At 52.0% G+C, this 12804-nt stretch overlaps 1 protein-coding gene across 1 annotated transcript in view; it reads right to left on the reverse strand.

The window, feature by feature from the left end:
• Window positions 1–840: 840 nt before the first annotated feature.
• The window catches only part of DRAXIN (dorsal inhibitory axon guidance protein), a 13089-nt gene continuing 1125 nt past the window's right edge, over window positions 841–12804 (reverse strand). The window contains exons 2-6 of the mRNA XM_010849879.1: window positions 9765–9971; window positions 8010–8121; window positions 6818–6907; window positions 5236–5325; window positions 841–953 (exon numbers count right to left, since the gene is read on the reverse strand). Coding sequence (XP_010848181.1) covers window positions 841–953; window positions 5236–5325; window positions 6818–6907; window positions 8010–8121; window positions 9765–9971 — 612 coding nt within the window. The remainder of the gene's footprint in view (window positions 954–5235; window positions 5326–6817; window positions 6908–8009; window positions 8122–9764; window positions 9972–12804) is intronic.

Consider the following 12804-nt stretch of genomic DNA (forward strand, 5'->3'; position numbering starts at 1 on the left):
CCACCAGGGAACACGTGTCTCTCACCAAAAGCCGTGGAGAACTTGGAATGAGTCCTTGGTTGTGAAAGAGCAAGGATGTGAACCTTGGAGCTGGGCAGACCCAGGTTCAGATGCCAGCTCCACTCCTGACTCCCTGGGACCTGGTGCTTTCAGTGGGGTCCCCGGTCACCAGGAGCATCAGCAATCCCTGAACCTTGTTAGAAATGCAGAATCGACTGAATTGGAATCTGCATTTTAACCAGATCCGTGGGGATTCCTACACAAGGTGAAGGTTTGAAGAGCATTGACCTGGGACCCTGGACAAGATCATTTAAGCCTGCCTCAGTTTCCTCACTTGTAAAATGGTGATTATGCCTACTTTAAAAGGTCATGTGATAAACGAGATAACGTATGGCCCGCGTTTAGCACAGTGCCTGGTACATAGGAGGTGCTTCAGTATTCATCTCCCGCCTTTTGGTTCCCCAGTCTCTCCAGAAGTTTCCATTCTTTTCCAGCTCAAAAGCCTCTTCCTTTGGAAACTTGAAACCGTTGCAGTGCTGCTGTCGGACGATAGAGGGCACTCTCGACATTGCCAACGAGGAGAACACGGACAGCGGGATTCGCAGGCAGTGTGGGTCTCCCGTCCGCCCTGGGGAGGGTGTAGGTGTGCTGCTGCTCGGCTCCTGGGGAGGGGCAGTTCGTCCAGTGCTCGGGACGGAGCGTCCTGGATCTGAGCCTGCAGCCTCAGTCAGCTGGTCCCGCATTTGACCTGCCACCGCTAGTTATAAACAAACTGCCCGGCTTCTCCAAACTTCCGGAGCTCAGTCCCCAGGCCGGTGCGGAGGCGCCGCGCGCGGGCAGCTAGACGTTGATGAAAGACCCCTGGTCGCCGTTGGCCGTTTCGGGCTCCACGCAGCGCCCCTTTCTCCGGGTGACCCTGCGGTTCCGGTGGAATTTGGCGTAGCAGCGCAGCCCTGAGTGAAGAGAGGCAAGGGGGGTCAGACGTGAGACCAGCCAGTTCCCCGCCCCCGCCCGGCCTCGCACCGTTTCACTATCACTGCCTTCCTTTTTTCTGCCCTACAACCAATCCATCTCCCGCACAGCAGCCTGAATGGGTTTAAAAAAGAATATCACAGACGGAGAAGAGTGAACAGATGGAGCACAGGAGATATTTAGGACCAGGAAACTATCTTGTGCGATACTATCTATAATGCTGGGTACATGTCTAGTCTTTGTCAAAACCCAAGGAATGTGCAACACAAAGAGTGTACACTAATGTAATTGTGGACTTAAGAATGTACCACTATTGGCTCACCAATCTTAGAAAGTGCACCACACTAATGTGAGATAACAGGGGAAACTGCTGGGGGAGGCATATGAGACTGCTGTATTTTCTGTCTAATCTTCCTGTAAACCTAAAACGACTTTAAAAATAGTCTATTAAAATTATTTTTAAAAGGAATGCAGGGCTTCCCTGGTAGTGCAATGGTAAAGATTCTGTGTTCCCAATGCAGGGAGCTTGGGTTTGATCCCTGGTCAGGGAACTAAGATCCCACATGCCATGCAGCACAGCAAATAATAATAATAAATAAAAGAGATTCAGATTCTGCCCTTCCCTATAAAACCTCCCGTGGCTCCCCACTGCACTCCAAAGGAGATCTAAACTGCTTCCCCTGGCTTGCAGGACTCTCTGGGACCTGCCCTGCCCCCTGTCTGCTCTCTTTACCTCCCACTCCTCCTCACTCTAACTCCAGCCACACCTAGTCTTAGCACTTTTCCTCATACACCCCACCATTTCCAGCCTCAGGGCCTTGGCTGTTCTCACAGCCAGAAATCCCTTCCTGAAGCTCTTGGCATAGCTGCTCCTTCACAGTCCCTTCTCAAAGGGACCCTCCCTGACCACCTTAATTAGAGTAGGCGTGGCCCTCTTGGCTCACCAGTGGGAGGGGTTCCTGCTGGGGCTAACTCATGGCCCATGATAGACATCCCCTGGCATACATGGGTAGGCATGTTTTTCATTTCAGGCCACATCCTCACGGGACTTCCCTGGTGGTCCAGTGGTTAAGAATTCACCTTGCAGTTCAAGGGATGTGGGTTTGATCCCTGATTGAGGAACTAAGATTCCACATGCCATGGAGCAACTAAGCTCTCGACACAACTACTGAGTCTAAGAGCCACAATTAGACAGTCCATATGCCACAATGAAGATCATGTGTGCTGCAACTAAGACATCAATGCAGCCAAAAAAAAAAAAAAGGCCATATCCTCCTGATTCGGGGTAGGGGGTTAGGGAAGGAGAGGTCAGTGTGGTCAGAGCAATCTCTACATTTCCGGTTAGGAGTGGCCACAGGGAGAGGGGCCATCACCAGTTTAAGATCTGCTTATGTCACTGTCAAGAGAATACAGAAATTGCTGTGAAGTTTGTGCTTAGGGGTCTAGAACCAACACATGGATCACTGAGCCTTCAGATCTGTGGCCACACGAGTGACACTTGGGAGGGGCAGGGGATCATGAATAGGAGTGGATGGTAGCCATAGAAGCCCTTCTGGAACCCTCCAGGCTGGCCTAGACTGCTGGACTTCAGCTCTGGGACCTGAATCCAACATTTCAGAATTTCTCAGAAGTACCTCAGGACTCTTGGTCCTCATGAGGGTTCCTGGCATCACTTGGATCCCTCTGCTGTAGCATCTGGGTGACAATCTCTTCCAGGACCATCTTTAAGGAGCTGTCATTTCCACTCAATTTCTTCTTTTTTTTTTTTTTTTCCAGAGTCTGAGTCTCCAGGGAGGAAATGAGAGTTTTGGCGGGACTGACCAGGATGGGAGGGACCAGGGAAATGAGCAGATGGGGCTTTGACTGCACAGTTATCTTTTGAAGGCCTGAAACGCTGCCCCCTCCTAACTGAGGCCCAGGGGAGGAAGGAAGCATGGCTTCCCTGGCAGAGGGCTGCCCACTGAGCATCCAGCAGGGCACCAGCTGGGCATGTGCAGCAGTAGGGCCGCATCCTGCTCACCTGGGCAGGCTGGACCTGGAGGTCCTGGTGCTAATTCCAGGCTCTCTGGACTGGAGTGCCTTCCAGCCTGCTATGCACTTCAGTCTCCTCCTTCGCCAAATGAGCCCCCACCTTGCACACAGGCAACAGAAGGCGGCTTCTCAGCATCTCCACCCCTGCCTGCCTCCATCCCCTCACCTCCTAGCTCGTCCCTGCATCTCCAGTCCTTTCCTGCACAGTCCTGCAGCCAGAGTGAGATGATATACTCAAAAGTCAGACCAGGTCATTCCCTTTCTTAAAACCTGCTGAGAGACTTCCCTGATGGTCCAGAGGTTAAGAATCCGCCTTGCAATACAGGAGACATGGGTTCGATCCCTGGTGGGCAAACAAGGATCCCACCTGTGGCGGAGCAACTAAGACCCGACGCAGCCAAATAATAAATACTAAAAAAAAGAAAAAAAAAAAAAGCTGCCGACATCTTCCCATGACAATGTAAATGAAGTCCTGATCCTACCCCCCAGCTTCTCCCATCTCCTCTTGTGCCACTGTGTGGCTGCTGTGTGCCAGGCGCACTCGAACATGCCAGCCTTGCTCCTGTCAGAGGTCCTTGCCTTTGCCCTGCTGCTTGTCTGGGACTCTCCCTTCCTACCCCACTTCTCATCTTCAGGTGGCTAGTTCTGCTGTCCGCTCCTGTCCATCCTTTCTAAAATAATTCCCAGGCCAGCCTGAATTACTGTCTTTACAGTTCTACTCCTTTTTACAGACATCTAATTATTTGCTTGTGTGTGTGTGTGTGCTAGTCGCTCAGTTGTGTCTGATTCTTTGAGACTGTACAGTCCCATGGACTGTAGGCTGACACGCTCCTCTGTCCAAAGAATTTTCTAGGCAAGTATACCGGAGGGGGTTGCCATTTCCTTTTCTCCAGGGGATCTTCCCAAGCCAGGCATTGAACCAGGGTCTCCTGCATTGCAGGTGTATGCTTTACCATCTGAGCTACTAGGGAAGCCCAGTTATTTGCTAACTGTCACTCATCTCATTAGAATGGAATCCATGGGTGGAGAACTTGTTGGTTCTCTTCACCCCTGAATCCCCAATGTCTTGATCAGAACTTGGTGCATAGTAGGCACTCCGGAAATATGTCTTGACCAACTGGACAAATGAATAATTGGACTGAAGCAGCTTTATTGCTTTCACAGGAGATAACTTTTGAGGCTAATGTGAGCAAAAATAGGGCGTGTACCTCAGGACGGTTCACAAAGGGACAAAGGTCAAACCCCTCACCCCCAGAGAAGTGAACCTTGGAGGTGGGATGACATCCAGTAATTATTGTGCATTTTCGGAATTTTGGTTTTAAAAGAATACTTATCTCTTAGATGTATATATGGAAATATTCACAGGTAAAATATCTAAATTCTTAGGAGTTGCTTCAAGATCCTATTGCCCCCCCAAAAAAAATCCTATTGCAGTGGGGGAACTGGAGGGGGTGGGGACAGCACAGATTGGCTGCGAGTGAGAATTACTGAAACTAGATGATAGGAAATGGGAGTTCTTTATACTATTCCGATGACTTTAATAATGTATTTGAAAATTTTCAGAATACACAATTTAAAATATTTCCCCCACTTTTCTAGCTACATAGGTTTGTGCAAGTGACTTAACCTTTCTGTGCCTCAGTTTACTTTTGTGTGAAATGGGGAGAATGATAGCTCCCTTCTGAGATGGTTGTGAGGATTGAGGAGCTAACAGGTAGAGTGCTTAGCACAGAGCTGGGTTCATCGAGGCACACCGGGGCAGAAGGGCACACACTGTTCCAGGTGGGAGCTCAGAGGAGGTAAAGAGGGAGACAGCTGGGTAAGAGCCTCCTTCCTTGGGAAAGCGCTGGGAAATTCACTCCCCACCCCTTGTTATCACACTTGGAATGTCTCCCCTGGAATAGAATTCTGGTGTGAAAGCACCAGCCTTCTCAGGTTTGATCTTCTTTTAAAAGATACGCTTCTCTCTCCTCCCTTCTCCCGTCTCCAGATCATGGGAGATCATACCAGCTTGTATTTCAGGAAGTGAGAAAAGCAAATCTGAGCAGCGATGCCAGCAATGGAGACTAAATGAATTCACAGATTGGGAAAGCACCGAGCAAAGCTGTTCCTGCTGGTGTTTTCAGTTCCCCAGGGATTCTTTCACCTCCTTCTCTGCCCACCCCTGCCTCGAGGAGAATGGGAGGTGGTAAGGTTCTCGGTGCCGAGGGAGCCCCCGGCATCTGGCCTCACCTTCCACGCACATGCAGTCGTCAAAGCATTTGTTGTTCAGGCCTCGGTTGTGGGGCGTGCAGAGATGCTCCCGGAGGTCGCAGCAGGTCCCTGCCCACATGGCAAGCACACGCGATCAGCCGTGCCGAGCAGAACCCCCTGCCGCCCCATACACGCTCCCGCTGGACAGGAGATCCATCATCTCCACGGCAGGGCTGCCCCTGGCTGGGTGGACCATATGGTGCACAAGCCTCCCAGCCGGAACCACCAACGGATGTCCTGGCTGAGGTCCCCAGAGGGCGGGCGGCTGAGACCCTAGACGCCCCAGATGGGCAATTGATTGATCATGGGAGGAGGAAAGGCACTGTTGATTCCCCACTGGGTGGAAAGGCTAGGGGGCCGCCAGGTGTGGAGTCAGTGTGGAGCTGGGAGGGGCTGCAGGGATCATGGACGCCAACGTCCTCTTTTGACAGATGGGGAAACAGAAGCCCCTGAGACGCAGCCCCAGGCATGACCTCGCCCACCACACAGCCAGCTCTCAGAGCCGCTGTCCAGTTGGCCCAAACTTGAGCCTTTTCTTCCTGCTCTGGGTGGAAAAACCATTTGGAAGGGAAACAGCTTGTCAGGGAGCTGGTGGTCTGGCTTACACAATGCCAAATGGTTCGGTTGCTGTTTTGTAGAATATTCTGGTTACTGAATTAACAGGAGCCAAGGTGTGCCACTCGAGTCTCTGCCCTTGCAATCCACTGGCCAAGAGAGCAGTTAGCCACCAGCCCCCGCTGTTAACACCTGCAGGAGCCTCCTGGGCTGATGATGTCACACTGGGCCTGAGCAGAACATCCCAGGCAGTGACTGGCTGCCAGGGCCTGGCTATTTCTGCACAGTGGGGGCCTCTTCTAACAGGGAGTCTTTGTTCTGGAGCTGCCCATTGGGCTGGCTGAGATTGTATCAGACTCCTGTCCATTCCTCCTTCCTCCCGCTTTCATTGTTCACAGGCCTTATCCCCCACCATCCCCAGAAACCTCCTGGCCTTCTAACTCCATCTCGGTTTCGGCTTCCCAGAAGTCCTGAGTGACCCAGTCGAGGGCTAGCGGTTTAGACCATCCATCCAAACCCCAGGTCCCTGTTCTCAGACTGTCTTGATGGGCTTAGCTGCTGAACAGGTCAGGATGTTATCAAAGCACCCACAGGAGCCCAGCAGTGTCACAACAGGATGAGGACAGAATGAAGCCCGACAAGACGTTAGGGAGAAGTCGGGAGAAGGGTCATCCTGAATTGAAGCAGTGTGGGGCAGTGGTTAGAACCAGCAGACTCAGGTTTGAGCCACTTCCGAGTTCTGTGATCACAGCTGAAACACTTGGCCTCTCTGAGCCTCAATTTCCTTGCCTGAAAATTGGGAATGACAGGGTCCCTCTCTGTCTGGGTTGCTGTGAGGATGAAATAGAATAAAGTATGGCAGCAACTCTCATCAAAGTGGTTGTTATTATTTACTACCCCTAAAGGATCCTTCTCATGTGTCTGGGAAGACCCACCCACTCCCACCCCCCACAACGGTTCCCCCAGTGCCCTGTCTACTGCCTGGAACACGATGCTGGTTCGGTACCTGGCAGGCAGTCCTGGTGATGGTCACAGGGCTCCCCTTTAGCCAGCGATGTTTCGTTCCCATCACTGGAGAGTTTGCCGCGGTGTTTCTCTGGGGAAAACAGGACCTGTGGTTAGAGGCTGAGGCTCATCAGAGCAGAGATTAAGCACTGGATGCCAGGGTCAGAGTGCTCACACCACCACTTCCACAGTGTGGCTTGGGTAAGACATGAAGCCTCTCTGCCTTAGTTTTATCTTCTCTAAAATGGGATCAGGGGACTTCCCTGGCAGTCCACTGGTTAAGACTCTGTGCTCCTAATGCAAGGGGCATGGGTTCTATCCCTGGTTGAGGAACTAGGATCCCATATGCCACATGGAGTGGACAAAAAAAAGGGGAGACTTCCCTGGTGGTTCTCTGGTAGCTCAGATGGTAAAGAATCTGCCTACAATGAAGGAGGCCTGGGTTCGATACCTAGATCAGGAAGATCCCCTGGAGAAGAGAATGGCAACAAACTCCAGTATTCTTGCCTAGAGAATTCCTTGGACGGAGGAGTCTGGAGGGTCATGGGGTCCCAAAGAGTCAGACACGACTAAGCTACTAACACACACTCCCTCGTGGTTCAGTGGTAAAGAATCCACCTACCAAAGTAGGAGACATGGATTCAATCCCCTGGTGAGGAAGATCCCACATGCCTCGGAGCAACTAAACTGGTGTGCTACAACTCCTGAGCCTGTGCTCTAGAGCCTGGGGAGCCACATCTACTGGAGCCCACCTGCCCTAGAGCCGGTGCTCCCCAACAAGAGAAGCCACCGCAGTGAGCAGTCCCTGCCCCTCAACTCAACTAGAGAGTAGCCCCCGCTCTCTGCAACTAGAGAAGAGCCCAGCAGCAGCAAAGACTCAGCCAAAATAAATAAATACAAACAAAAATTTTAAATACTTTTAAAAAAGGCAGAGGGGATCAACAGCAGAACAGACCTGTTTTGTTTTGTTTTTTCTTCAGGTTAAAGGAGTAGCTAGTTGGAATCCATCTGGTGTGTGATGAGCACTTGAGAGCAACATGTCTATTTCAGGTATCTGTTCCCTTATAGGCTCCATGCCCCTCTCCCCAACTTGGACATCTGTAGGTCAGGCTGGGGTAACCAGGCCCCTATCCCACGGCATGGTGGGGGGGGGGAAGAGCCTAGCAGGGGCATGGAGGGGTGGGCAGACGTACCTTTCTTCCTTGTGGACGGCCAGACCTCAGGCTTTAAGTCTTCATAGTCAGTCCAGTCGAACAAAGCCATGTCCAGTGTGGGCATCACCTCCCCGTCAGGCCTGGGGTGAGCCTGCAGAGGAGGGTGGAGAAGAGGGAGCCTGAAGATCCCAAAAGGTGGAAGAAGAAATGTGGGGTCCCAGGATCAGAGGGCAAAGGAGGGGCTCCTCCTAGGCCAGCTCATGGCGTGTTGGACAGCCTGCAATCTCAGCCTGGGGAATTCGAGATGGCCTCCAGGACTTGGGCTCCAGCAGCTACCTGGGCAGTGTCTTCCCAGAGCAGCCACCCCCAGGCAGGAGAGCACCTATAGGCAGCTGCTGCAGTCCCCAGGCTCTCTGCAGGCTGGGGCTGGGGAGGCAGCCATGTCCGCTCAGGAGGAAGCCCAGCTGCTCGCTCCCCTGTCCCTTCTCTCCCCTACAGATGTCCTCAGTTCTCCATGGCATGGCACTGTTGAGGCCATGCCCATAGCTCAGTTCTACTCTAGACCCCCTCGGCCCCACCCTTTGTGGTTTCGGGGCTGGATCTGTGCACAGTAGAACATGGGCAATAATGGCTCAGCGGTAAAGAATTCGCCTGTCATGAGAGCCACAGGAGACCTGGGTTCGATCCCTGGGTCAGGAAGATCCCCTGGAGGAGGGCATGGCAACCCACTCCAGTATTCTTGCCTGGAGAACACCATGGACAGAGGAGCCTGGCAGGCTACAGCCCATAGGGTCACAAAAAGTGGGACATGATTGAAGTGATTGAGCATGTAAGCATGCCATAGGGCTGGATTCTCAACAGATGGGCTTCAGGGAGCCCTTCAATGGCATGGATAACAGTGGATTTGTTGGAAATGGTTTATCAGGATCTCAAGGGAGTGCAAGACCCAAAAAGAGAATAAGGAAGATCTCCTGCTAAAAAAGTTTTATTTCTTCTACATATATTATTTTATTGGTTATGTTTAATGATTTTATTTTGAAAAAATGTTCAAAGCCACAGAAGAGGTGCAATGACACACTTTGTGTTAATTGCAAGAATAAATACCCTTTGTCTAGACTCACCAAGGGGTTTTCCCTGGTGGCTCACTTGGTAAAGAATTCACCTGCAATGCAAGAGACCTAGGTTCCATCCCTGGGTTGAGATGATCCCTTGGAGAAATAAATGGCAACCCACTCCAGTAGTCTTGCCTGGAAGATCCCATGGATGGAGGACCCTGGTGGACTATAGTCCGTGGGGTTGCAAAGAGTAGGATACGACTTTGCGACTAAACTACCATAGACTCACCAAAGGTTGGTGTATTTGCCACATTTGCTTGCTTGCTCCCTCTCTTTTTAAAGGTCTGAAGCAGATGCGTCAAAGTGTTAACTAAAGCTTGTTAATTCTGGATTGTGGGGACATGGTTTTAGACATTGTTATTCTCTGACCTTTGTGGGATGTACAAAATTCTTCCCCCAAAGCCTGACTTTTTTGGTTCAGAGACCAGTGTGCTGAGCTGGCACTTGATTCCTTGGCATTCCATAGAATGAGCCCCTGGACCACTGCCTGGACAGTGGCAGCACTCCCTGGACAGTGGGCCAGCTGGCCATAGCTGGGCTAGATGGGCATCAGGAGAACCGGCTTCCACCAGCCTCATGAGCCTGGACCAACTCCCTCCTGCCCCTGTGCCTCAGTCTCCCTAAAGGTACTAGGAAGGGTTTGCATGAGGTCATCCCAAGGACCCTCCCAGCCCCTTACCTGGGGCCACAGGGATGTGACCGGCAGGATCAGGGACTCTTCAGTGGCAGGTGCCTCAAAGGTGGTGAGGTAGAGTATGGTGGGGGCCAGGCTGGTGGAGGATTCCTCCATCAAAGCATCTGGGGACTGGTCTTCTGAGAGCTCCGCCTTCTTCATCAGGGAGCTGGGGCCTCTGACCAAGGCTCGGCCTGAGACAAGGAGCAGGGAACACAGCGACTTTATCTGCTCATCACCCCCTATCAGCCCACAGCAGGACCCGCATTTTTTGCTGCTAGTTAGGGGGCAGCAGGAACCATAGGACAAGTTATTGGCTCAACCAGCATCCCCGTTGCCCACCCTCCTGGGGAGGGGGCTGGAAACAGGAGGCTGGGGGCATGATAAGGGGGAATGTCTAGGATGAACTTGCAGTGTTGCTGGGGATTCTCCCTCTAAAACAACATTCCAGCAAGTCCAAGTCCAGCTTGATGGAGTGCAGCCAGGGATGTAAGTGCAACAAATGGAAACCAGTAAGATTAACCATGGAAGGTTTCCTGGAGGAGGTGAAGTTTGTAGGATTAACAATGGATGGCTTCCTGGAGGAGGTGAAGTTTGAGTAGGGGAGTAAGGTGATGAGGCTGAGAAGCATTGCAGAGGGGAGAGGCCTTTGAGAAGGCTGGGAAGTGAGAGCTCCCTACGTGGTGATGATGACCCTGCTTGCTGAGCACATGCTGCAGCTGGGACCATGCTGCATGCTGGGTCCTGCTTTACAAGCATTATTTCACCTATCCTTTGCAGGAGCTGTAGGAGGTAGGTACTCTTTCAGTCTCATCTACAGGGAAGGAAACTAAAGCACAAGGAGGTTAGGTGACTTGCCTGATGGTGCACAGCCAGCGAGTATTGAAATCTGAATTTGAACCCAGGTCCATCTAATGCAGAATCAATACTTTTAACCACGGATGCCGCCCTTCCAAGATACACAGGCATGGGGTAGGATGAGTGTGAGGGGGAAAGTGCAGGGTTGGGAAGTGGTCAGGAAGCAGCTTCCCTGGTGGTTCAGTCGGTAGAGTCTGCCTGCAATGCGGGAGACCTGGGTTCAATCCCTGGGTCAGGAGGATTTCCTGGAGAAGAAAATGGTAACCCATTCCAGGATTCTTGCCTGGAAAATTGCATGGACAGAGAAGCCTGATGGGCTACAGTCCATGGGGTCACAAAGAGCAGGACATGACTGAGTGACTAACACACACACGCACACAGGAGCCAGGAAGCTTCAAGAAAAGCTAGAGGGCCCACGCTTATGCTTGCCTCTTTTTCTCAGACAAGAGCTGACTTTAAGGTTGGTTGGGTCCATTGGTGGGGCCACCCCACCCTTCTGAGATGAATCCAGCCTGAGCTCTAGATGCCCACTGTCCCCTCCTCCACTCACTCACTCTTGTGGGAGGGCCCCATTGGTCCACTGGAGCTGGGACTGGAGCTGGGCTGGGCTGAGTCCATGCAGGGTGTATGCCTTCCAGTTTGACATCAAGGATGTCACCACCCTCACACCAACCTGACACATGATCCCCGGGGGTGGGAGGCTGAGAATCTAAGCTGGGCTCCCCTCTTCTGACTGTGTTTTGTCCACCTGAGGGGTTTCAGTGGGCCTGGCAGGGAAACAAGCCTCAGTTGTTTGCAGGAGAAAAGGGGGCTGAGCCTCCATCACCCACTTCCTGCAGAACCCCGTCCCCATCTATGCCTGCGGCTCTTGGCCCACCCCTAAAGGCAGTCTTGTCACACAAAGAGACTTGAAGCTGAGGCTGCCTGCCTGGACTCTCGCCAGGGGAGACTGGGGAGGGGTCAGCTGGGTGGAGATGCTGAAACATGTTGTTCCGGGGAGTCTGTAGCTCACAGGGCATTTGGGAACATGAAGGAAGGTAAGGAGGTTGGACTCTTGAGAGTCTCTTGGACAGCAAGGAGATCAAACCCAGTCAATCCTGAAGGAAATCAACCCTGAATATTCATTGGAAGGACTGATGCTGAAGCTGAAGCTCCAATACTTTGGCCACCTGATGCAAAGAGCCGACTCATTGGAAAAGACCCTGATGCTGGGAAAAATTGAGAGCAAGAGGAGAAGGGGATGACAGAGGATGAGATGGTTGGATGGCATCACTAGCTCAATGGACATGAGTTTGAGAAGTCTGGGAGATAGTGAAGGACAGGGAAGCCTGGGATGCTGCAGTCCATGGGGTCACAAAGAGTCGGACACGACTGACTGACTGAACAACAACAAATAAGGATGGGGAGGAAACTCCATCAACAAACAGGGCAGAGGCAGGAGAAATAAGGACGTGACCGCTCTCCTTGGATCAGCCATGTCCAGGTCAGAGGACATGGGTGGATTCAGCATTGAGAGAAAGTTGAGAATTAACTACTGAATAGAAACAACCACTGCTGCTGCCCCTGCCAAATGACAGGCACTGTTCTAGGTACTCCGGATAGCAAGATTTCTCTGAGTCTACCGTGAGGATAAGAGGGGGTCTTGCCTTCATTTTGCAGAAACCAAGGCACAGAAAGGTGACTTGCCAGGAAGTCATGGAGCCAGAATCTGAATTGGAGCAGATCTGGCTTCAGAGTCTAAGCTCTTGGCCTCTGCTCTGTGTTTCAGCGCTGATTAAGTGATGTGCTTGGGAGGCACTGAATTGTCCCATCTCTGCTCAGGACTTACAATGGGATGGATTTAGGCCAGACACAAGGTAGAACTTCCTGAATCAGGAGGATCTATGGATAAGACTGAGCTCCTATGGCTACATATCCTTCTCTTCCTCCCCTGCTCCACCCTGACTCCGGCCTTTCACAGCATCTCTTCTTACCAGATCCCTCTGAATCTAGTGAGACCCCTCTCTTCCTCTGAGGGTTCACAGTCTGCCCTCTTTGGGGCATCCAGTTGTCCTCCCAGGAAGCTCCTGCCATTGACCCCACCCCCAGCCTCCATGTCCGTCCCCTGAAGTCCGTCCCCTTGGTCATTTGGGTCTGACCCCTTTCCCCCACTGCCCCCCTCCCCCCATTGTAGGGCCCCACCCCCTCG

This window comes from Bison bison, unplaced genomic scaffold (assembly GCF_000754665.1).
Source record: "Bison bison bison isolate TAMUID 2011002044 unplaced genomic scaffold, Bison_UMD1.0 scf7180017864289, whole genome shotgun sequence".
Taxonomy (NCBI): domain Eukaryota; kingdom Metazoa; phylum Chordata; class Mammalia; order Artiodactyla; family Bovidae; genus Bison; species Bison bison.